This window comes from Anoplopoma fimbria, chromosome 20 (genome assembly GCF_027596085.1).
Source record: "Anoplopoma fimbria isolate UVic2021 breed Golden Eagle Sablefish chromosome 20, Afim_UVic_2022, whole genome shotgun sequence".
Classification (NCBI taxonomy): Eukaryota; Metazoa; Chordata; class Actinopteri; order Perciformes; family Anoplopomatidae; genus Anoplopoma; species Anoplopoma fimbria.
Window position 1 is genome coordinate 1863000 of NC_072468.1, and position 25757 is coordinate 1888756.

The 25757-nt window shown below is 41.2% G+C and overlaps 1 protein-coding gene across 2 annotated transcripts; it reads right to left on the reverse strand.

Annotated features, from left to right (window-relative positions):
- Positions 1-870: 870 nt before the first annotated feature.
- On the reverse strand, positions 871-22506 carry kmt2bb (lysine (K)-specific methyltransferase 2Bb). Of its 2 annotated transcripts, XM_054622247.1 has the most exons (36): positions 22177-22506; positions 20714-20792; positions 16987-20520; positions 16705-16886; positions 16434-16553; positions 15982-16168; positions 14767-14998; positions 14614-14681; positions 14260-14517; positions 13930-14036; positions 12665-12775; positions 12353-12466; positions 11978-12124; positions 11790-11882; positions 11564-11681; positions 11345-11458; positions 10902-11086; positions 10641-10742; positions 10272-10382; positions 10019-10095; positions 9548-9771; positions 9337-9440; positions 9060-9197; positions 8684-8842; positions 8457-8574; positions 8279-8357; positions 8021-8181; positions 7784-7936; positions 4549-7696; positions 4083-4183; positions 3775-3912; positions 3394-3646; positions 3066-3173; positions 2736-2819; positions 1321-1450; positions 871-1200 (listed from the first exon to the last, which is right to left on the reverse strand). In XM_054622247.1, the coding sequence occupies exons 1-36, from the start codon at positions 22504-22506 to the stop codon at positions 925-927; spliced, it is 11643 nt and encodes a 3880-aa protein (XP_054478222.1). In that variant the 3' UTR covers positions 871-924. The 2 variants fall into 2 exon arrangements, with proteins under 2 accessions (XP_054478222.1, XP_054478223.1); XM_054622248.1 differs by lacking the exons at positions 20714-20792; positions 22177-22506 and having other exon boundaries at positions 15982-16165; positions 16987-19736.
- Between the last annotated feature and the right edge of the window lie 3251 nt (positions 22507-25757).

Below are 25757 nucleotides of genomic sequence, written 5' to 3' on the forward strand. Positions count from 1 at the left end.
CAATTCTGAAATCAATTCTGAAATCAACTGGATGAGAGCAGGTGACAAATAACACACCACAATTAGCAGACACTTTACATTCCAATGACGATAAGTGTACTGCAGAGTGCATAAATTTAAGATGAATGGTCTCAGCAGGGTGAATAAACAGCTAAACGATTCCTGATTTGCGGGACATTTTTGTCCAACTGATGAACTTAAAGACCTTTCAAAGCTTAGCACCATGGTTGTTTTGTTATAACCGAGAAAGAAAACACAAGTCTAAAAGAAAAAGTATTAACAACGCGAGAGGTTAAATGTGAGATAAAACACACAATTTAAGGTTTGGAGTAAATGTATGGCTCAAGAACTGACTTCACCACTGCATGGATGGGGCTATAATGTTCCCATCACTTGAGGATGGAGCAAACATAATTACAAGTGTAATAGAGACAGGCATACCCCCCCCAATAAATGAATAAAACATATAGGGAATCTCAATGATTCAAACAGATAAGGCTTGACGTGTGTATTAAAGAAATTCTATTGGTGTCATCCATACTGATCCAGGAACCCCATACACGTTTAACATCTGGTTTACATGTTCTGTTGTCATGAACACTAAAACCATTTTTTACTTCTGCTGCCATGCTGCTGTGTCAGCTGTACATCTGAACTCTTTCACAGATGAAGGAGAAACTTGCCTGACATGAACTTTCTGTGCAGGTTCTCCTAATTTTCTTCTTTTAATATCCATAAAAATGTCCAAGTATCACTTCTGACCGGCCCAATATTTTCGACTGGTCTCATAGTGGCTAATTCCCCTTCTGTGCAGAATGCCTGCTGCCTGCTGCCAGCCCCCCCCCCCCCTCCCCCAAGCCCAATCCACCTTAATTGAGGGCTTACTAGTACACAGGATCCTCCCATTTTCATAAGAGGGATGTCTCAGTTGAGGAAACGCCGACATCGCCTGGCCCCACAGTTACAGTTGAGTTTGCTGCTGGCGTCTTCAATGGGGAACTTGTAGTCATAGGTGAGCTCCTCCCCCCTGTAGATCTTCCGAAGAGCAAAGATGACGATATGCTTCCGGCCTTCCACGTTGATCACTCGAGAGTAACAGTTAGGTTCACAGGAGTGGTTGATGAATCTTGCCGCGTTGCCATGCATGGTTGCATCCACCACATCAAAGTCGTCAATGCGGAACATATAACAGCCGATACCCTGCCAAAGCAAACATGAAAATCCTATTAAAGCATCCTCTAACCTGTCTCAACTTTAACCCACACTTGTTGTAGACTACATTTGAATGAAACTGATCAAAGAAAGAGAAACCGGACCAACCTTGCCATCGTAGTACTTCTCCCTTTTGTCAGTGAGCACTGAGCGAATGACGATGCCTGCATATTCAATAACCATCTCCCCTGCTTCAATGTTCCTCTTGCAGAAAAGACCACGCCCATGGATAGCAGACCTGCAACAGACACACAGATGTCATAACCGGTTGGGTCGGACAAGTTCATTTGCTGGTACGCCAACAGTGATGATTTGTCAACTGAGTGGTCGAGGTGGAGACTCAAGCCAATTCCTCACAATTATTTGACATTTAATGTATGAAATGGGCTCAAATGGGATATATTGAGTATTAAGTTGAGAGATTTGAGCAAAGGAGGGCTCATTATATAAATACATATAATTCAGTCTATCAATTGTGACAGCACGATAGCCCCAACAATGGATAACAGATAGATACAGTAAAAAGTAGTTTAATTTTAATTGAATTTGCCCGATGGTTTATGACAGAACAGATACATTCCCATCAGTCTGAGCTGGAATTTGTGTTGTGTGCCCATTAGCTAATGTAAATAAACTATGATGACAATTATAACAAATATTGTCTGCTGAACATCAACATTTTTTGATTTGCAACGGGATTATGTTAGCGTCATGACTTTAGCATTTTGGTTTAAGGAACACTGGATCTAAGTAAAGCCAAACACATGGCTGTGTCTTAACTTTTAACAAGTTTTGTTTAAGTATGTTGTTTGATCTCACTTTGTGTCTGTGTCTCACGCACCCTCCCATAAAACTGCAACAGATTGCACATCTAGGCAACAGCTGTTGTACATGCCAGCCATGCTATTTTGCAGTTACTTCAGAGATGCCGGAGGCTTTTTACAGATACAGATATAGCACTTCCCCTATAGATGGCGCCAACGCTCCATAACATCTTGAAATGGACTTAACTCATTGGGCATCAGTTAGTAATCTTCTCACTTGAATTCTTACTTGTACAAATCCTTAATATTCCCAGAAATGAAAATAATGGTCCTTATCAGCATGATTATTGTCATGTGTTATTTGATGCTGATCCAGATTCTGATTAAAATGAAATAACATGTTTATATATGTAGGTTCAGAAACAATTGATGGCTTGTCCGGTTATGGTTTTCAGTGTGTTTTCTTCTATACTCTTGATCCTTGGTTCTAAAAATGTGAAATTCATGTATAATACATGTATGCTGACAGGGGTGCATATTGTATGTTTTACTGAAGTGTTTGTACCAAATGTTTTAGTCATTTGTAACATGTTGACTTCAGTCTGATGCGAAACATTGTAAATGATGATGATTGCAACTTCTTTTTTGAGTGTTCGTTTTAAAAAATCCAAAAGTACTTTACAATTTTATTGTTCCTATCCAAAATGTTAAATAAAAGCATTGCATTAGATTATTTTTCAAATGTAGTTCTGTGCTGACCTGTACACGCCTACAGCCTCCTTGGATGTCCTTTCCAGATGTCTGAAGCGCATGGCCATGGGCAACTCCAAACTGGTAGCCCGTCTGAGGAAGAGCAGACAATCATTTATTATTATAATAATACATTTTTGAATGTCCTTAACATTTAGGAAACATGGGACCGCACTTAAAAGGCTTCCATTTGAGTTTGAACTGTAAATTGCAGAAATTAAGGCAAAAGTAAAATATAAACTGAGCAAAAATTTTTTTTTCCTTTTCTTATGAATCAGCAAGGTTGCTACTACATTTTAAGCAAGGATAAATGAACAAACTAAATGAATGAAGCCTGACCTTGTGGATTTCAAAAGAACTTCATCTTCCTCATCATCATAAGACCCAATGTCAGGAAGCTGTCTATGCTGAGAAGCCAGGAAGTTAAACATGTCAAATGTGGACTTCCTGTTGAGAGATAAGAGAAAACAATAACAGGTTGAGATGAGTATGTCCTGATTCAAAAGTCAAACACAAAAAGTCAAATACTTTAAGACATCACACTTTTTTTTTTTAATCCTTTGTTATGCTATACCACTTAGAGAAATGGGCAAGACAACAAGCTCTAATAAATACACAACAGCAGAATTGATCCGTTACTGATGTAAACTGTGATTGGTATACAAACCTAAGATACAGCTCAGAGCGGGCACAGCCAGTGGGATTGACAGGGAGGTCGTCCTCCTGCGTGAACTGTTTGAAGAAACGGAAGGCGTGGCGTTGACAGCGGTGGGCTCCTTGCAGTTGCTCCAGCAAGAACACCACTGCATCATGGACCAGACCCAGCATATGGGCGCCGGTGATCCTCTGAAAGGTCAGAGGTCTCAACCTTGCAATAGCTCGTGCCTCCTGCACCCCGTCTATCACTGCTTTCCACGCCACTGCAAAGAGAATTTTCTATTAGGTGTCATAAAGTAAATACAATTCACAGAAATTGCTGCAGAATTATCACATCAAGAAATTTGTTTTATTATTTTGAGAACATGCTTGATAATTGAAATGCCCTTACCCTCAATACTGTCTGCTTCTGCACTGAAACCATCATCGCTTGCTATCTCAAATCTTAAGTGTGGCTGGTCTCTGCTCGTTGAAAATTCCTCATCCTCGTCAGACAGTGGTGGCTCATCATCTGAGGTACAAGCAGCGCCTAAAAAAATGACAATTTATACAGTCAGTCTTTCACATTATTCTTAAATGCTGTGGACACAATTTTAAGCAAGTTCCCATTCATTAGTTAGTGTCATACCATAAGTGGCAGACATTGTTTAATGTTTAATACTAAGAAATCATTAAATCATAGTTAAAATGCATGAGTACCGGAGTATTTCCTCCAGTCTGTCAGGGTGCTGTGTCCCACTGGTTCCCATGCATGCTGTTTGCCTTGTTCGCCCTGAGACATTAAATTCCAAGGCTCTGATCTGAAAAGAATACAGTACAAATGTTTACACACTAAACAGTAACCAAATGCATTCAATGGAACAGTCTTCTTGTGTAATTTACTAACGGGAACACGGACACTGTAATGTTTTAGCAAATACAGACATATGCCGTTAATTAAGCAAACGAAAGGAAGTTAGCGTTTGAACCATGGTAATCAACACATGTACATCAGCAACAAGTCCGAAGTGTGTATATCAAGTCCAGCATTCTTTCTCCATTTCTTGTGTTAGCTCCAAACAAGAAGGACTGATTAATATATTAGCTCATCCAAAGTTTTCATGTGCGAAAAAGCCAAACATTTGCTGGTTAGTTGCAGCCCCTTATAAGGCTAGTAAAATCTTACCCTAAGCTGTCAGAATCACTTATATGCTCCTCCTTTAACTGGTCCAGGTTCAGTACTCCTTTCACTGTTGGGGTCTTGATGCGGACTCCCGAGGCTCTGCTGGAGATGTTTGGAAAGGTTGGTCTGCGTTGCTCCTCATCCTCAGTGGGGGGCTCCGGTTTTAGGAAGTCAACTTTTGACTTCTTTGTGACAATACGGTCTGAAAGCGAAGACACTCGCTTCATGCGGACATGGGTGCGAGGTCTGGGTGCAGGAGCTGCTGTTGGTGTTACTGATGGAGAGCGAGGCAACACTGGAGGCTCCGGTTCAACTAGTAGGTCAGGTGGTAAAACCAGTGAGGAAGGGCTTAGTGTTCCAAGCCCACTCCACTTGGGGGTGTAGTTACTCGCCATTGCTTGATTGATAATTGCTTGGGCACTTTCAGCAGGACTCAGGGGAGGATTCTCAGTTGGCGTAGCAGGCTGAAGCCCTGACACCGTGGGTGACTTTGATTTCCTGGATGCACTAGAATCCTTCTTCTTCTTTGCTTTTTTCAACTCTAGACCGGTTTCATCTTTTGGTGTTTTTGCACTCTTTTTTGCCTTCTTAACATTAACTGCTGTCACTGTACCGTTGCTATTGTGAGTTAGCAGCTGTGTGATCGTAGTTGGATTCTGAACTGTGGGCGCAGGAACTGCTGCTGCAACGCTGGTCCCGGGGGATGGAGCAGTCATATTACCAGCTGCTGCTAGTGTGGCTGACAGTGCATTGCTTTGCAAAAGGCTGGCGATCTGAGTGACACAGTTGTAGGAGGAGGAGCTGGGAGTGGGGAGCTGGAAAGTGTTGCTTTCAGGGTTCTTCACGAAGATCTGCCCGAGGCGGTTCACCAGCAGGACATGTGGTGTAGGATCTACATTGGGACCTCCCACCTCCTTCACAGTAAGAATAGCATGACCAGGTAAAGTCTGGGGAACCACTGGCTGCTGAGGTTCTAAAGCTGGCCTGGATGTAGAAAAGTTGATGGAGATTGTGTGACCCAATGTAGCTTCCTTCTGCACAGATGAAGAGCTGTAACCATTTAAGATGACAGGGGTTGAGGTGGTTTGGACCGACGTTGGCGCTGTTGAACATTGCGTTGAAAGTACAGAAAGAGACGGCATTGACGCAGAAGAAGAAACAATGGTGACAGCTGTGGAGCACAATGGCTTTGATTGTGTGGAGTAGATGGGTAGGGAGACAGTTCCACGTGTTCCTGATGGGGGACAGGGGCCTGACATAGCTGATAGCACTGGATCGTTATGAGGGGTAACGTTTAGCAGGGTTTGTGTCACGTCTACAACAGGACTGAGGGTGGTTAGTTTAGCAGACAAGGGGCCCGTGGAAGGGAAGGTTAACTCTTGTGAGGATGTTACTGGCTGAAGTGTGATACTTGTTAGAGGAGGTTGACTGAAACCTGGTAGAGAGGAATACATCTGCAGAGAGTCTACGAGGCCTTGAGAGGGGTTCTGTACAGCTGTAGAAACGACAGGGGAGGGCTGAAGAAGGTCCAGCTTGGTGCCCTGACTGTTATCAGCAGAATCTGGTAATGAAGGTTCCACTGTTTTAGCTGTTATGTTGCTAATCAACACAGTAGAGTGGCTGCTGTCAGGTTCTGAGCTCAGGGGTTTACGAGCTTCAGATTTTTGGGTCTTAAGCGGTGTGCCTTCTAGCAAAGGAACCATCTCAGTTAGATGGGGACTAGCGGCACATCTCTCAAAAACAACAGGTGTTCCAGAGGCCAAGCCTAAACTGGAACCCTGGAATAAATCCTCTGAAGAGGAAGTCTCAGGCACCTTTGTGAGTAAGTTAGGCAGAGCATCGCGGACTGGAGTAGGAAGCACGGTCTCCTGATGCATAAACGGAGTGTCAGAGCTTTGCTCTTTGAGTGGAGAGTTTTTGGAAATTTGTGGAGAAACAAATCCCATGTTGTTCTCATTTGAATGACTGGCAACATGGGATTTAGGTGGATCTTGATGCGGACTATCTGTAGGACATTTGCTGGCAACTGAGACGGTAACTGAAGAAGAATCTGTGTGCTTATCATTGGATGATGCTTTGGGGAACAGACTCTGAACACCCTGTGTGCTGTTTGTAGTGTTCGATTCAGGGGCATTTTTACTATTTAGGGTTTTGGCTTGTATCTGAGCTCGACTACAACCCTCAACTTTCTGAGCGTCATCGTTGGCCGCTATGGTTGCATCACTCTCCGTACCGTCATCTACACCATCTAGCTGAGCCATTGGACGGGAGGAAGGGGAGGAGGGAGACTTGGAATGATCTTTTGACCCGGGACAGCTGACTATTGTCCTTGAAAAGTCAAAATAGTGCTCCATATCATCATCAGAAGAGGTGTTGCTTAAGTCATCCCTGGCTGACGCTCCAGACCGTGGCAGGTTGGCAACGAGAGTCTTCCTTTTGTGTACCTCTTGGGATTTTCCCCAAAATTCCTCCTGATCGTCACCTTCCACCACTATTTGTCCCCCACAGTTCATTGCCACACCTTCATTCAGGAGTGTCTCTTCAATCTCCAGCTCTGTCCTCATCTCTTGGGCCAGACTCATATTGGGATCCTTGTGGAATGAACTGTAGGGAAATTCTCCTTCATCCTTCTGTTGGTCTAAATCCCCCTGTGGTGATGTACCGTTTGCTGGAGAGACATCTTCAGGTTCTGGTGAAGCTAAGAAGTTGTGTGGCACCTCGACTGAGTCTGACTGGTTCAGATCAAACGTCAATCGATTTCTGGGTAGTTGTATGGTCGGAGAGAAAGACAGACTTGGTGATGGAAAGCTTGCTGCACCTTCCTGCCAGGATGACTGAGGAAACAAAGATGAGGAACAATGGGTCATTGTACTCCCAGGGCATCGGACTGAGGACGCACTTCTAACTCCAACTGAGCGGGATGATGGACAATTTATCAGGTTGTCTGGAGCACCAAGTGGGAGCAGCGGGGAAGTGGGAAGGGAAGTCTTTCCAGCACGGAGAGTTATCGGCCCAGTTAGAGGACCCAGAGGAGGGGGGGGTATGTGACTGTGGAGGCCTGCTGGTTGAGAGTTGCTTTGGCGAAGGACCCTTCGCGTTTCATCCAGATCACTTATGGTTAATATGTGGTGGGGTTTCAACTGGATTACTCCTGAGAAAAAAATCAGAATTGAGACGGGTGTTTTTGATTGGATCAGAATATTTGTTGTTAGCGTTTTTTAATGAATTTACACTTTACCTGGGGATGGCAGGGGTCGGGACATTCCTCCAGCTGGTCTCCTGGGATTCTTTGGCCTTGCACCGTGATCGTACTTAAGGGTAGGTCCTGGGATAAAGGTATCCTCAGTTGGGGGTTGGGATTCCATTATATCATTCTCTTGGGCTTCAGAGTCTGAAGAAAAAATGGTTTATGAAACAATAATATCTAATACTATCTTTCTTAAGAACTGCAGTTTTTAAGTTGTAAAATACGCACCAGATAGTGGACAGGGACTGTGAGCAATTGTGTTATTGTCTCCTTGGTTAGGCATCTCCTCAACAGGCTTCTCAGGGACAACTGGCCGAACCTCCCGCACTGTACATGTATATTTGCACCGGCGCAATGGATTAACTGTACTCCAGTACCAACGAGTACACCTTAAGAAGGAGAAATAACATTTTACAAGTGATTTTTATTCTATGTTACATACGATTTCTTTATAGTAAAATTGAAAAAGAATAAAATGCAACTTACTGAAAACCCACAGGAAACAGCTTTCCGTTGCTAGCCGAAAGTTCTGTGAGCACACCCAGTTGTTCAATCTGTAAGGAACCTGAATAGTGACAGTGTGAATACCAAATAGTTAAAGATAATCTCATATAAGCAAATGTCAAGAAGTGAATAGGAAACCAGCTAAAAGATAGGTGCTTACCAATCATCACGTTGATTAATTCTGGTTCCAGTCCAGTCAAGAATTTTCTGCGGAAGCTAATCCCCTCAAAATCCACATACACCCTGCGGTTAACTTCAAATTCCTGACCCGTTACCATCTGCACAACAAAGGAAAACAAGTGATGAGGCAAACCAGAATCAAATCCATAACCTTAAACTGATACAGTCAAAGACCATTGCTTGAAGAACTGGAAGAGCAGAATTTACCTTGCCACTGATGAGATGTCGGTGTTTGTAGCAATAGACCTTCTTATCCTCCTGGAACACACAGTGCCGGGAGCGGGCACACATGAAGTGATAGTTGCTTTGACAAGATGTCAGACAACAGCCCACTGTGGCACCCGTCTGGTTGCAGCGCTCACAACGCTAAGAGGGGGTTGAGATTGATGGAATAAAGGAACAGCAATCAATTACAGGAATGCATATTTGCTTACAATTATACCTATCAGATTTTTTTAATTCTTGAATATCAATATCTCTTTACGAGTTTACAAGTCACCAAACTTAGATTCCCAGTAATATTGTATAGGAATGCACATTATTAAAAATGTAAATTCATTTATGAGGTAAATCAACAACCAACCATCAATCGGCCCCTTGTGACGGCACTGTGTACATGTAGTAGAGCGCCATTATCCTCTTCAAACACCTCAGCTGACCACAGAGAGCAGTTGACATGTGCCCACTCATTCTGGCCCAAGTACAGCAACCGGCCTGCGTCCTGAGGAACAAAAAAATAAAAACCTTGAGTTAGCAAAAAATGCTGCATGTACAGTATTTACAAGTAGCTTACATGTCAAGTTGGTAATTAACAATGCACAATGTACTTTTCATTTTTCAATGTTTAATGCATTACTTACATTAGGTTTGAGGTCTCCATATTTTTGGCACAAAGAGCACTGTCTCTCATCATCTTTAGACCATCCAGTGTCTAAATCGGCTTTTGAAAGGCGGCCTCTTTTCCCTAGATAAATGGACAAAAGTTAAGACATAGGAGGCCAAACACCGCACAAAATTTGAAAAAACGAGTAGCCAATTCTATTTCCAGGCCCCCAAAATTGACAGCATTACCTTTGAATTTGAACCTGACAGCCCTGCTGGTTTTGAAGAAGTTCTGGCTTATTGGCTCCCCAGGCAATGGAGAAACTGCTTCTTCCTCCTTTACAATTAAGCTTTGTCCGTTGTCGTCCTGCAGGAGCCCCAGGGGAGCCCTAGATGAGAGCTCCTCTCTCTCCTGCCACTGGGCGTAAACATGCTCAGTTGTTGGAGGATGAACAGCTTGGGACAGCATACCCCTATTTAAGAAGGAATTCAACAGTTCAACAGCTAATACAATTTTCTTTTCATGCCATAAAAAAAAAAAAAAAAACAGAGCAGTGCTTGTAACTTTTATATATGTGTAGAAGAACATCATATACATAATCATGACGCAGAAATATATCCAAAAGGTACTCTTTTAAAACATCTTAAAATCTATTATTATTATTATTATTATTATTATTATTATTAACATTTTCAAAGTAAAGGAAAACCATTACTTACATGGGTAAGTCTTTGGTACATGAGTTCCACACCTTTGGGTCTTGGCTGTTGAACCAATTAAATACTTCCTCGAGGAGCTAAAGACAAAAAACAACAACAGTTATTCAGTCATTCAGAAATGCTAACGTACCTGCATTTTAAGAGCTATCACATAGCTTCCTTTGCAGTTTCTCGCAATCATATCCCAAAATAACCAATATGTTGAAAAACAATTATCCGTAATCTCTGCACAATTTTTTGGGTCAAACGGCACCTTTAAGTAGTAAGAGCGGGCCAGGGCAGTAGGCCTCTGCTCTTCTGGAAGATTCTCCTCTTGCTCAAGCCTCTTTCGCACAACCTGAACCACATCTTCATGGAACATTTTCTATAAAAAAACAAAAACAAACACAACATATTTTAGTATCCACTTAGCTGCACTGTGAAAAATGTATTTGCAGAGGCACAATTGCTGTGTTTTCCAAGCATATTGACTTTTTTTTTTCTCTTGCTTTAAAAGGATCTCTCAATTCTTACTGACATTTAGAAATTAATATCCATGAAGCCCAATACAATTTAGTCCATTTTTTCCACTTCATTAAGGTGCTCCAGTGTTTAGATAGGGAATAAGAGGTTGTGTACTCACCAACGTAGTATAAAGGCCTTTGTCAAACTTCTTGCCAACAGCTCGGAGGTCACAGGCTGGCTGTCCTTCTATTCCACTGTCAGGATCAACCAACTTCTCACACTGCAGGAGAAACCAAAAGCATGTTTTGACACATTACATTTCACAGGTTTCAGTACTGCATCAGCACCATTACAAAACATGCATAAACACATCATGTGACTGTCTTACTGTCATGTTATGTTTGATTCATAAAAAAAAAAAGACAGCCTAGCATCCTACCTGTGAGCAGGCAACAAGGTGCTGGGTAAGGGTGGAGGAGAGTAAGCAAGCCAGCACCTTTTCCACCCCAGACCTGAGCTCAATATAGAGCAGCTCTCTCCAAGCACTGGGCTGGGTCACGCTGCATGGCCGGCATGAATACACGACACTCTCTGGCAAGCTGGACAGGATCTCATACAGCTCATCTAAATATGATTTTACAGGAAGACAGGAGACAGGAATGTAGGAGTGGAGGTTTAGTGAACTGCATATCCAACCAAAATCTGTTCACATACCTAGAGCATTTGACTAGATCATGTTTATCTACTTCATGAGTGAGAAAGCAGGGCATTGTATGAACGCTCAGCAAACAATAAGTAATGAATACAAGTATTACAATTGTATTATTGATTCCAACTCTTAGGGTTCTTTCATCCCCAAAAAGATAAAAGAATAAAAGTCACCTGTTAGATCCTCACACTTGGCATGTACCCAGTGGTTACAGGTGCCACACTGCATCATCTGACTGTCGTAGTCATTGTCCTCATAGCACTTGAAGCAGATTGGACAGTAGTTACCTAATAAGACAAATAGACATTCAGAAGAGATTAGCCTCAACATAGATCAGTAATGTTGGAAGATGATAAAGGAGGTGACAGATCATTCTTCATCTCTCTCCTCACCCAGTTCATTGAGTTTTGAACAGTCTGGACAGAGTCCTTTGTCGTGGTTCCAGTCAGTGTCCCAACTCTTCCCGGGTGTGACACCACAACTTTTACACCTGATGCATGTCATACACACCTGTAGAGACATCAGCATATCAGGACCAGCAGTGGATTAATTCAAACGTTAGCATTGTCGGATTAAAACATTCATGACTTTGTGTTTACTGAGAAATATGAAACCTACCCAAGCTTTCCTCTTCTTGTTTTGTTTTGGATAGTTGGGTCCCAAACAGGAAGTATGATAGCAGTTCTGGCATCGTTCACACTCCAACAACGGCTGAGGGGGACAGGAAAATGTAATGCTTACTGACTGAACTACATTAATACTGAGAAGTAAAATGAAGCAAAGCCCGTCAAAATAGCAGACAGTACCTTTGAGTGCTTGTTTTTCCTGCCGCACACGTGACAAAACTTGCAGCGACGACAGCACCAGTTTTCCTTGTTCTCTTCAGAGGGGCGGTCCGCTGGATCAAGGCAAAACTGGTGGAAGGGCTCACAGCATACTTGGCAATGCAGCATCTGCAATAAGAAATTCACAAAAACATTTCTGAATTTCAAAATTGCTCAAATTTAAAAAACATTCCTGCAATGATGAGATTGATGTTTTTTGGATCCCCATCATTTGGTGTAATGTTTTACTTCAGCACAACTGTAAGAACCTTGTCAGTCATTATCTTAACACAAATTAAAGAAGGGCAAATAAACATAAACGTAAATAAAAATACAGCAAATGTATTAGGCAGTTACCTCATGTTGCCCTTTACTGGCACAAAGGAAGCAGACATATGGTGGCATGGGCGGCGCAGAGGTCAATATACTTAAACCTCCCATATTCCAGACGTTGTCCAAAGCACAGTCCTCCTGAAAACAAAGACACCGTTTACACCCAATACAATCAACAGCTGGGAAAAGACTGCTCACAGTGGTTACCGGCAGACTTGAATCAAAACTCCTTGAGATGTAAACACTTTCTTTGGAGTCAAAAATTGTTACAAGAAAACAAATATGTTATCATGTTTAACCCCAGCCATCATACATCACATGTTAAAGGTGACCTACCTTGAAGTCAACCCTGATTTTATGAGTAGGTTTAGAAGACTCGGTGTCTCTCTGCTCAAAACCATGGGCAAGTGCGGCCAAGACACTGGGGGGAGTCTGCTCCAAAGCACCCTGGGATGAGAGAGAGTGGGAGAAAACCATAAAATGATTGTGGGCAGTAATGGATCCACTTAAAGCTAAACATATTTTATTAATTATATTCCTTTATTGATCCCCATGGGGGAAATTCCAGTGTTGCAGATACTTGCTTTTAACTAAGCATTCTACTTAGCAGCATGCATACCATGTATAAATGAGTGGGCAGTATTGCTATAATTATATTCCTCACAGTCACTGCTTTTTCCTTCCTTCATTCACTTTGTGATATAGAGCTACAGAGGACTGTGATGTACTTATAGAACAGGATTTACCTCCAGGTAACATCCTCATTGGTTTGTCTCAGTGTAAAGGTGATTACTGCAGTTTATGTTCATTCATAATATGTTTTTATCACAGTGTTTGCAGTGGAGACAGCTTTGCTAGATTAGTGTTACTTAAAGATACTATGGGTAACTTATAACTGGTGATGAAATGCTTTAAAATATTGTCCTATAATTATTAACAATAACTTTAGGTGCGCAATAGCACAGTGTGTTTGTGTTTCTTTATAGAGCCAGTGAGTCAGTTACAGAACAGAGCCAGGATGTGGAAAATGATTTTGATGGTGCATTTTGTGGTCAACGATTAAGCGTTCACACGTTTTTTCATTAGGGATAAAGTTATGATTGGGACACACACCTTGATCTGCAAGGAGGGATGATGTTTTTCGAGTTCTCGAGGACAACCCCCCGGTCAATATTGGAAAATCTAAAGTAATTTCAGGCTGCTGATTTGAATGTCTTTAGGCTTTGCTTCCTTTTGACATTTTCTCAACTGCCTGTGTGTGTGTGTGTGTGTGTGTGTGTGTGTGTGTGTGTGTGTGTGTGTGTGTGTGTGTGTGTGTGTGTGTGTGTGTGTGTGTGTGTGTGTGTGTGTGTGTCGCAACGACAAGCAGTCGGAGGAGGAAAGGAGATGTGTATGCACAGGTGAGATAGTTCGTCATGTTTTTTTCAATATCGTGGGTAAGAAAATGTACATTGTATGATAACCACCGACTTTCCTACCATTGTTTACTGTGAACCGGTACACGGCTGCAACCGGAGAGCATATCAAACACAAAAATGCCACAAACGCAAATAGTGTAGTCCAACCAGGGCATTAGCACTAGTCAACACAGTATTACCCACCTTCTCAGGTTTACGTCGAGCAGGTGGTACACGGTGTGAACTGGACTTTCGCTGACGGACTTCTTCATCTGAAATGTCTCCAAGGAATCCGTCCAGTGACACAAAGTCTTTAGAAGGCAGGATAAATAAAATCTGTTATTAAGGAGGCACACCAGAAGGCTTGATACTCTAAATAGTGAAACAATATTTGAGTTTACCAATTCGTTTAAGAAATGCTTTACACGCATTATATGTAAGAAGATATTTACAACAGTGGTTTTAAGAATAAATATAATCATCTAGATCATGAATGAAGCATCCATGTCGTCTAGTTTCTGAATGTTGATTTACCTTGACTGAAACGGGATCCAGCGCCCCGTCTCCTGGCTGGTGAGGCAGAGCTTGAGATAGCTTTGTCATCTAGATCGGATTCGTAGTCCACCAGGTCAAAGTAGACGCGGGGTTTCACAACACGCTTTGGCTGCTTCCTTACAGATGGACTGTGGCCGTCACCCGGGAGACCAGATGGTGAATCGGCACCACCCTCGTTCCCTTCATCATTACTCGAATGACCCACACTGAGAGAGGATCGCCGTCGCTTAGAGGCACCTTAAAGAAAAATATGAGGCGGCATGAAGCTGACACGCTGAATGCTATGGAAGCAAAACAGCAACATGAAGCTTGCACGCTCCAGTGAAAAATTACCTTTCGGTGCTGTTCTTCCACTTAGTCTGCGTGCTTTTCTCTCTTCAATTTGATCACATCTCTTATACCTTGTGATAAGAAAGAAAGATTTCAATTATTATTAAAACACTTTGATGGGAGTACAACTAAGAATTAAATAAAAGGTCAACTTACACACAACACTGTCGTTTGGTATTGGGGCCACCGAACTTGGGTTTGTCAAGGCAGTTCATGCACTTGCCACAGTCGTCCTCGTGGTTGCAGCCTTTGCAGACGCCACACCTCCGAGAGCGATACCCAAATGGCCCGAGTCCTTTCCGTTTCGCAAAGTTTGACGGCTTCTTGGCCTTGATGAACTTTGGATCTGACAACCCCGGACTGTCTGATTCCGAGTGAGAACCAATATCTGCAACAACAATAGACATATTTATTACATTACATTACATTACAGTCATTTAGCAGACGCTTTTATCCAAAGCGACTTACAGGAAGTGTATTCAACATAGGTATTCAAGAGAACTACTAGTCACCAGAAGTCATAAGTGCATCTCCTTTCTTAAACAAGCATCTTAAAGCATAAACCAGAGCAAAAGTATAGTGCAGAGGCAGATTACTACGAGAACAATAATTGCAACAGACTAATACGAATATAATAAGTGCTACAAACTACTACGAGTAGGATAAGTGCAGTAAACAAATACGAATTCAATAAGTGCAGCGAACTGATACGAATACAGTAAGTGCAGCAACTAATACGAATGCAATAAATGCTACGAGGAAGACTCAGGGTAATTTATCCATTAGTCAGTTAAGTACTTCACCTTCCAGGATGGGGTTGCAGATAATTTGGTGGCACCCATTTTTGGTTTTGACTCACACTCAGTAACTGATATTTTGTCTTTTAAAGACGTTCTTAAATGATTATACACAATCAAGCATAATCACAATAGCCGAAGAGGCATCAAATCCACAGAATTGTAGGATTTATAGGAAGAAGGTCAAAGCAATAAGCCAACTGTAAATAAAACTTTATAAATAATTAATCTGTTAAATACGGCTAAATTTATTGTGTGGTTCCTCTGTTTGTATTCTACAGATATACGGATCAACTTGCACATTCAGAAACATCAAAAAGATGGGCTGTTGGACATAGGTACCTAAAGAGATGCATTGAACATAAAATTTCAATTTTATTGCGTTTGTCTGCTTAAAAAATGTCTTCAAATATTTTTTCTACTATTCCACCCTTTGGAGTAGTAAAAAATATGGAACTAGTACTATCACCGTGTCTACCACTACTGCATCTACTGCTGCCGCCATCAAGTCATCACATTCAAGTCATGAGAAGTGTTACGAGCATGCAAAGTCTGCCAATGAGTTTACACCCACCTTTAGGGATGGCTGAAGGGGAAATGCCAGTTCTTTCATGCAGAGGCAAGGCGCTAAGTCTGGGAATGTCATCTGGTACCAAGGCTCGAGGCTGCCCAAGCACCACGGATGCAGCACGACACACGTGCTTGATACGTGGACCTCCTGCTCTACGGAACTCCTGGCACAGCGGGGAGATGAGCTGCTGCTGGAAAAAAATCAAATGAAAGAATTAGCTAGAGATAGTGGCTCTGATTTTTAAAAGGCTGGAATCGACATCAATTGCTTGTTGATGTGAATAATTAGTCCAAGATTTCAGTAAAGTGTACTGAACAGAGCATGTTTTCTTCTGCAGAGGTTCACAACTATAGTGAAAGGTTAATTAACAACAATAAAACTGTAAAACCAGAGACAGAAACTAGATTTGTAGTTGGATCGATTTCTGTCTCGGTGCTATTGATTTTTACACTTACTTGTCCTTGAGGTGGCTCTGTCTTCACTGGAACATCAGCATCAAGCTGAACCCTCTGCTTCCTCCTTTGTCTCTTTGAGGTGACATCTCGAGATCTGGCACCAGTCGGGCCCGATAACAGCTACAGGGTTAACAGGAAAAAAACAAGGCATCAATACATGCTTCAAAAAACTTAAAAAAAACAGGTGCTATTACAGAGACTTTATGTTATAATGAACAATTTAAGTCTACAATGACATAGATCATGTGCTGAGCGGTGAGGATGACTGTACCCCGGACGACTTTAGCTGTTTCTGCTGGTCAATCTTCATGAGCTGGACCTTGGCTTTCCTGAGGAGATTGAACATCCTTTTATTTGCACCAGTGAGTCGCGCCCTCTGTGATGCTCCCTTCTCCACCGATCCAAGATAATCGCCTTCACCTGCGCCTGAGTTCTGTTTTGATTGCAGCTCTCCTGTAGAAATAAGGTATTAAATGGCAATGTCTGGTCCATTATATGTAATAAAGCACATGTTACATTATAAAATCTGATGTTTTTAAATGACCTTGCTTACCTGAGTGAAGCTTGGCAGTGTCTTTCCCCGCTAAACCCTCTTTTCCACCGTGCAGAAATAAAAGGGACTTGGAGTTCATAGTCCTAACGCACACAGAGACTTTTCTGACCACTCCAGGAGAGTCAAGGTCTTCTATCTTGAGCTTGGATTTGTCCTTTTCTGTGTTTGTATTCCGTTGCCTAAGGCTGATGCTCATGGCCTCATCGTCGAGTCCCTCTGCTAAATCAACCGGAGGCTGCGGATGTTTACTCACAAACTCCGTCTCGGTTGTGTATCTGCTTTTGGGAAGTCCTCTGTGTGCCTTCTTGAGCCTTTGAAAAATCTTGAGCTGAGCCGCTTGTTTGTTAAACTTCAGGGAACTTTTCTTTTTCGGGGCCTCCAGCAGTTCAGTAGATACTTCTGTGCGCTTTTCAAGTGGTGTAGATAAATACAGATCCTCACATTTGTCCTCTGAAGTTTTGTCCAGTGTGTACACTTCATCGCTTGACTCTTCTGGCACATGCCACTTGAAATTAGAGTTCTTTAGAAGAGATTTCTTCCTCTCAATTTTGCCACTTATCCTGTCAGAAAATAGGCTGTCAGCTATATCAATGTCGTCATCCAGTTCCTGAGATGAAAACAGATCCACATCCAACTGAGCTTCACTCAATATGTCCTCTTCGTCAATCGGCAGGATGGGGGATATTGCTCTGCCCATCCCATCATCTCGCCTCTTTCCTGGGCGCATTTGCAGGCCCAGTTGGAAACCTTTCTTTGGTGAGTTTCTTCGAGGCAATATTGACATTCCAGCATCATCCATAAACCTTTGCGGGGTCTTGATCACCCGTGAGGATCTGGCACTTACAACAGGCATAATGAAGTGCTTGATGTTTTTCACAAACTTTGATTTACCAGGTTGGGCATCGACATCTGCTTGTCTCCCATCGACTAACGTGTCTGTTTCTTCCTGCTTCAAACTATCATTGAGCCCCATTTCCATCAGCTGAGAAATTATTTTAGATGTTGGTTTTGGCCTTTTGGACCCCATAAAATGAAGGCCTGATGGTCTTTTTCTGTGTTTTTTGTGTACTCCAACAAGCATGGCGCTTGGGGTTGGTGATGCAGCTTCCACAGGGTGAGAAATGTCACCATCCCCCTCAACCATATCCTGACTGTATTTAAGAGGAGCAAACTTCCCATCTCTGCTCCTGTGCCTGTGTTTCTGACGCTGCCCAATCATATTTTTACGCTTCTTTTTTCCTTTTCTGAGAGATTTCTTTCTGGGGCACCGCCTTTTTGGATCACTTGCTTGACTTTCTGGCGCCAAAGAATGATGACTATCTATTAGCTGAATGTCGGTTTCCTCTTTTACCTGTGGTAATATCTGCTCTTCTTCCACTGACACGGTGTCCTGTTTCGCCTCAGGCTGGGTACAATCTTTTGTTTCTGACTGACTTACTTCGGTTACTACAACAGACTCTGTGATAGTAGCTTCAACAGTAGCCAACTCTGTGCTGACAGCAGTTTCAGGTGTGACAACAGGCGTCTTGCTTAGAACAGACCTCTTTTTTCCTAGTTTATTATTTCTACATTTTCTAGGTTTGGAAGGCACAGGCAATGGTTTGGCCTCTCTGATCTGTGGCTCTACCACATTCTCCACCTTCTCCACCTTCTGTGGGGAAACTTCAACTGGCACCTGTGAGGGATCGTCAGCTGTTTTTGAGGAATCCTCATCAGGAACTTCAGTGGAGTTTACATTGGTCACCTGTGAGGGGTCTGAGGGGTCCTCAGCCAAATCCTGCAAGGGATTTTTAGGAAGATCATGTGAGCTGGACTCTTCAATTGATGCCTGGACAGCATCTTCAACTTGCTCCTGCGGTGGATCTGTATTCTGTGGACTTGGTCTCAGCCTCCGTTTCTGTGTGGTCACTGGTTTATGACTGACAGACTTTGTTTGAGATGAATCAAAGCTTGGTGTCCTCCGCCTTAGTCTCGTAGTTGGTGTGCCTACAGTATCCAGACTTGATGATTCGTCCTCATTAACGTCATTCAGATCTTTCAGAACATCCTCTTTATTTTCAGACACAGGGCTAACTTGCTGAATCAAAAAGGAGGGCTTTGAGCTTTTACGTTTTTTACCAGGAGAGGAGACCTTTTTGATCTGAAGAGGTGGAACTTTCCCGCAATCCGTTTTAGGCATTGCCTGTGGAGGCGTTTCATTTACGTGTTCCACTTCAACTTCCACCTGTAAAGTTGACTTTTCCTCAAATGAAACATCGGCCCTGTTTTGGGGATCCTTCTCATTATTGTCCAAGATTTGACTCTCTTGTGGGGCTGAGTTATCTTGTTTAGATGTTTTATCCACTGCCTTCAAACTCTTGTTGACACTGGTGTCACAAGGTGTGGCCTGATCCACTTCACTCAAAGTCTTCTCTGTTACTTTGACAGTGTTTTCAGCACCCTTTATATGACTTTCGCTCTTTACTAATGTTAAAGTCCAGACAAATTTTTTTCTATGCCTTTTCTTTCGAGTTGAGGTCTTCTCACTGGCCTGTGCATCAAATTTCGGGTTTCTGATCTTCATCAGCTTTAAACTTGGGACCCGCATTTCCTCATTTTTCAAAGGCAAACTGTCACTTTTTTCAGATAAATGATCAGCCTCTGTGGATGATGAACCACGGTTTTCTGGTCCTGTAGCACCCTTATTCAGCCTCTTGCTTTGCCTTCGTCCGTCACTTCTCGCTGATGGTTTTGTCTCCATTGTTTGAGAAACTTCTGGCTTTGACTCCACCGGAATGGCATCCCTGTTACTTAGACTTTCTGGTTCAGCAGCACTGTCTGCGATTTTTTTAGGGAGTGGGTTAGTGACTCTATTGCTCCTACGAATTACTTGTCGATTACCCTCAGAACTTTGTTCGGTCACAATTTCCTTCTGCTTTAATTTCTTTGCATTCGTTTTTGGCTGCACAGTGCCGCTCTCCTTTACAGTGTTGAATTGATCGGGTGATTTTCTTTCTTTTGATTTTTGGTCATCAACCACCACTTTGGCGCTAGTCTGGCAGACAGGCTCTGCTGTCTTTGAAGCAGATCTCCCACGCCTTCTTGCAGGTACAGTCCCCCCTCCCTTATCTTCAGTGTCATGGTTATCCTCTTGTGGTTCAGTTTTTAATTTGACGTGAGCACTTGAAATCTGGTCGCCCTGAATGTCTTCGGTTTTAGGCTGATCCTGGATCCCCTTAAACTTCAACTTCTTCGCAGATTTTTTATGAGGCTCCTTTGCCGTTTTAATTTTCTTTTTGGCCACCAACTTTATAGTAATCCTTGGTGCTGCTGCTGTGGCTCCGCTTTTAGTGGACTGTCGATCCATAGTGTTTTTTCCTTTCGAACCTTTTCGGCAGTCCTTTGCAGGCTCTGCTTCAGGAGATAAGCAGTGTGTTTTCTCCAAAGAATTTACATCCTTCACGGGATCAGGTGGGGTAATATCTGCCTCCACTGCTGGCGTTTTAAGCTGTAGCTTCTCACTTTGACGTTTAGATTTTGTGTTGACAGCATCACCTACACAACGAAAAAAGGTTTGAAATATTACAAAATCCATGGCTTCTCCAGGGAATGCTAAAGGAAGGAACCTTCTTTAGATATTGTGTTGCATACTTAATCTAAACGCGTGTGTTGTTTATAAATTTCAACAAATATCATGTAATGATATCATTTGTTGTCATTTGGTGCAGTATCGTCTTCATATTTGTACCTTTAGAAGGGTTTTGTCGCGACCAAACAGGTCCTTTGGAGCCTTTTCTCTCAGCTTCAAACCCTCTGAAGTCGTCTCCCTTGAAAAGTAAAAAAAGATCATTAACACTTGAAGAAAAGTTACACCACTCTGCTGGAGGCTTCCAAACCATTGGCAAAAGCAATAACTAAAATATTTTAGACAACAGCTTTAATTTAGAAATCTAGAGCATGGCATTACATTATGAAGAATGGATTAATGTACAACTCAATAACTATCGTATAAATACACCAAACATAAAAACGTATGTTTATCTTAGCATATTGGACCAAAGGCTATGTCAAACATTTAAAATATATATATTGTTTGGTTTAAACTTCATAGCAATAATATCAATGACTGTTTTCATTTTTCCACATTCAAATCAAATATTCATTCATCTCATCCCAAATGTAATACATTAAACATAAATATGGCCTGCATTGGTAACAAACCAATAATGTGTTTGATTGTTTGGGGAGTCTCATCCCAAATGTCTCTTGATGCAGTTACATGTAATCTAGATTATGTCTAGAAACATGCAAAAATCAGACCTCTAAACACTGACCCACGCTTTGGCAGTGAGCAGAACACCTACACTACCCAGCAAAAAGCTGCAGGGAAAGGTAGATCTATAATTACGATTCCCTCCAAGTACTGTGACGTTACATCTTCCTCCATGGTTGCAGCTGTGACCTAAAAGCCTACAAACAGCTCCACTCTTACAGCTCCAGATTATCCATTTACAATCAGAAGATACATGTTTAACAATGGGGCGCTGTTAGTTCAAACAATGGGACACTAATGCACCACCATTTAAACCTGTCGTGATTGGTAACATTAGCTGGCATTAGTTAGCCACAGTGAGCATTTAAACTCACTCCTGTATGCAGTAAGCTAGCCACCATTAAGTTATGATTGTTTACATCACATTTAACTTAGCGATTAAAGCAGTGTGTCCCCGAGTTACTGTGTGTCTGCTTATGTAATCTTAGCAAAGCAGACAACTCTGCTTTGAAAACAGAGCAGTTAGCATTAGCCGCTAGCCGCTGTGCAGTATGCAGAGCGTTCTTTGTGTCCGCTACATTAGCTTAATGCTAACGCTGTGGCCCGGGGACGAGCGGGCCACAACAACTGCGATTCCTGTTTACAACCTGGCATGCTCCCCCACTAGCTTTAAATATAAACATATATATATTCTCTCTAGTATAGTGCAATAAAGGAAACAGTGCTGCTTTATCTGGAGTGGCTGCTTTATTTGGGCTGTCCGTTAGATGTCACGGAAAGCTGCACTGTGCTAGCATCGGTTAGCATGTAGCGTTAGCATGTAGCGTTAGCATACCTAGCGAAGGGATGTTGACATTTCTCCACGGTGTGTTGCTAACCAGCCACATTTATAGCAATCACACACAATATGAAAAGATGAATAATAAAGATATACTAACTCCTGGTTCGGTTTGGGACCTCACCTCTTCGCTCCCACTGGAGCTGTATCCAGCCTGGTCGAGGGTCTGGTGGCTCGCTTCTATCCCGAGTAAGCGCAAGTGAGGCTGGTCTTCGTTTAACGACAGCACCAGGTTCGCGGGCCTTGGCCCTCCGTTAGTCACATCATCGGGCTCGGAACCGGACCGTCCGAGCTGCCATCGTTTCTCTGATCGCAAACGACTGCGTGACGACCAAGGCCGACCGGGGAAACGACCTCTGGCCGTAGCGGTTCCACCTTGGCCTCCTACGGCAGCCGCGGTTGCTGATCCGCATCCCGCCGCCGCCATCATTGCTTCAACAACAACACACACACACACACACACACACACACACACACACACACACACACACACACACACACACACACACACACGATAGACGAGAGGAGAGACGAGAGGGAAGGCGCGATGTGGGAGGGGGAGCCGCAAAGCTGCAAGGGAAAGTGAGTTTAGGGTTAGGGTTAGGGTAGACCCTCTGGTGGTGGTGGTACGGGGAATATACATTACATTACATTACATTACATTACAGTCATGTAGCAGACGCTTTTATCCACTTACAATAAGTGTATTCAACATAGGTATTCAAGAGAACTACTAGTCACCAGAAGTCATAAGTGCATCTCCTTTCTTAAACAAGCATCTAAAAGCATAAACTAGAGCAAAAGTATAATGTTGAAGACATCCAAACTATGAAGGAACACATGTGGAATTATGTGGTCAACAAACCAGAATATGTTTTATATTTTACATTCTTCAAAGTAGTTGAATGAGAAGGTGTGTCCAAACTTTTGACTGGTACTGTATGAAAAAAATGTACATTCTAAAAGTAGCCTTCTCATCACAATGAATACATTACATTACATTACATTACATTACAGTCATTCAGCAGACAATAAGTACAATTTTATCCACTTACAATAGGATAAGTGTAAACTTCAAATACATAGGTATTCAAGAGAAACTACTAGTCCCCAGAAGTCATAAGTGCATCTCCTTTCTTAAACAAGCATCTAAAAGCATAAACCAGAGCAAAAGTACAGTTAGTTAAAATGTTAAAATGTTAAGTACAATCATTTACTCCATATAAAAAGTAAAAACTAAGTTGAAATATATTTCAAAAGAAATGCATTAACCTTTAATGGAGTAAGTCAATAGTTGTATTCAAAGGTTTTATTCAAGTAAAAAGGTTTACATTACATTACATTACATTACAGTCATTTAGCAGACGCTTTTATCCACTTACAATAAGTGTATTCAACATAGGTATTCAAGAGAACTACTAGTCACCAGAAGTCATAAGTGCATCTCCTTTCTTAAACAAGCATCTAAAAGCATAAACCAGAGCAAAAGTATAGTGCAGAAACAAACTTATAGGAATACAATAAGTGCAAAGACTAGGCTCAATAAGTGCTACATACTAATACAATAAGTGTAAACATATAATTAACAATAAGTTAATACATTCTATTCAAACAAGCATATTTAAGAGAAACTCTCTCAAGACATGAGTTTTCTCCTTTCTTAAACAAGCAAATAAATAAATATTATAAAATAAGTAATCATTCTAAAAGTCTCAATAATTACAAGGATAATACAACTACAGTCATTAAGAATGCTATATCCAAAGCGACTTACAATAAGTGTATTCAACATAGGTATTCAAGAGAACTACTAGTCACCAGAAGTCATAAGTGCATCTCCTTTCTTAAACAAGCATCTAAAAGCATAAACCAGAGCAAAAGTACAGTTAGTTAAAATGTTAAAATGTTAAGTACAATCATTTACTCCATATAAAAAGTAAAAGAAATGCATTAACCTTTAATGGAGTAAGTCAATAGTTGTATTCAAAGGTTTTATTCAATAAAAAATTGTTTACATTACATTACATTACATTACAGTCATTTAGCAGACGCTTTTATCCACTTACAATAAGTGTATTCAACATAGGTATTCAAGAGAACTACTAGTCACCAGAAGTCATAAGTGCATCTCCTTTCTTAAACAAGCATCTAAAAGCATAAACCAGAGCAAAAGTACAGAAACAAACTAATACGAATACAATAAGTACAATAAACTAATACGAATACAATAAGTACAACAAACTAATACGAATACAATAAGTGTATTCAACATAGGTATTCAAGAGAACTACTAGTCACCAGAAGTCATAAGTGCATCTCCTTTCTTAAACAAGCATCTAAAAGCATAAACCAGAGCAAAAGTTTAGTTAAAATGTTAAATTACTAAGTACAATATTTGCAACAGACTAAAAAGTAAATAATAAGTTGACATAAACTATTTCAAAATAAGCGCATTAAACTTTAATACGAATAAGTCAATAAGTTGTTTCAAACTATATCAATAAAAAGGATATATTACAAACTTACATTACATTACAGTAAGTAAACTTTACAAATACAATAAGTGTATTCAACATAGGTATTCAAGAGAACTACTAGTCACCAGAAGTCATAAGTGCATCTCCTTTCTTAAACAAGCATCTAAAAGCATAAACCAGAGCAAAAGTACAGTTAGTTAAAATGTTAAAATGTTAAGTACAATCATTTACTCCATATAAAAAGTAAAAACTAAGTTGAAATATATTTCAAAAGAAATGCATTAAACAAGCATCTAAAAGCATAAACCAGAGCATTCAAAGTATAGTGCAGAAGCAAATTACTTACTATAGGATAAGTGCAATAAACTAATACAAATACAATAAGTGTATTCAACATAGGTATTCAAGAGAACTACTAGTCACCAGAAGTCATAAGTGCATCTCCTTTCTTAAACAAGCATCTTAAAGCATAAACCCTCTTGAAGAGGTGAGTTTTCAGCCTAGGGTAGCGACTACATAAATACATACAGTACCAGTCAAAAGTTTGGACACGCCTTCTCATTCAATGGTTTTTCTTTATTTGTATTTGTTTCTACATTGTAGAATAATGTTGAAGACATCCAAACTATGAAGGAACACATGTGGAATTATGTGGTAAACAAACAAATGCTCAACAAACCAGAATATGTTTTATATTTTAGATTCTTCAACGTAGTTGAATGAGAAGGTGTGTCCAAACTTTTGACTGGTACTGTATGTACATATTCATTTCAAACTGTGACACTTCAATTAATCCTTAAGTCCTGTCTCTGCCCATTATAATAGCCCGGTGCAGTAGATGGCATTATTCATCTATATTGCTGATCACGGGGGAAAAAAGAGAAAGAATTAGAAATCACCATCGATTCAATATAATTTACTTTTAGAATGTACATTTTTTTCATACAGTACCAGTCAAAAAGTTTGGACACACCTTATCATTCAACTACTTTGAAGAATCTCAAATATAAAACATATTCTGGTTTGTTGAGCATTTGTTTGTTTACCACATAATTCCACATGTGTTCCTTCATAGTTTGGATGTCTTCAATATTAATCTACAATGTAGAAAAAAATAAAAATAAAAATAAAGAAAAACCATTGAATGAGAAAGTGTGTCCAAACTTTTGACTGGTACTGTACATTTTGAATTTATTCCGGTTTA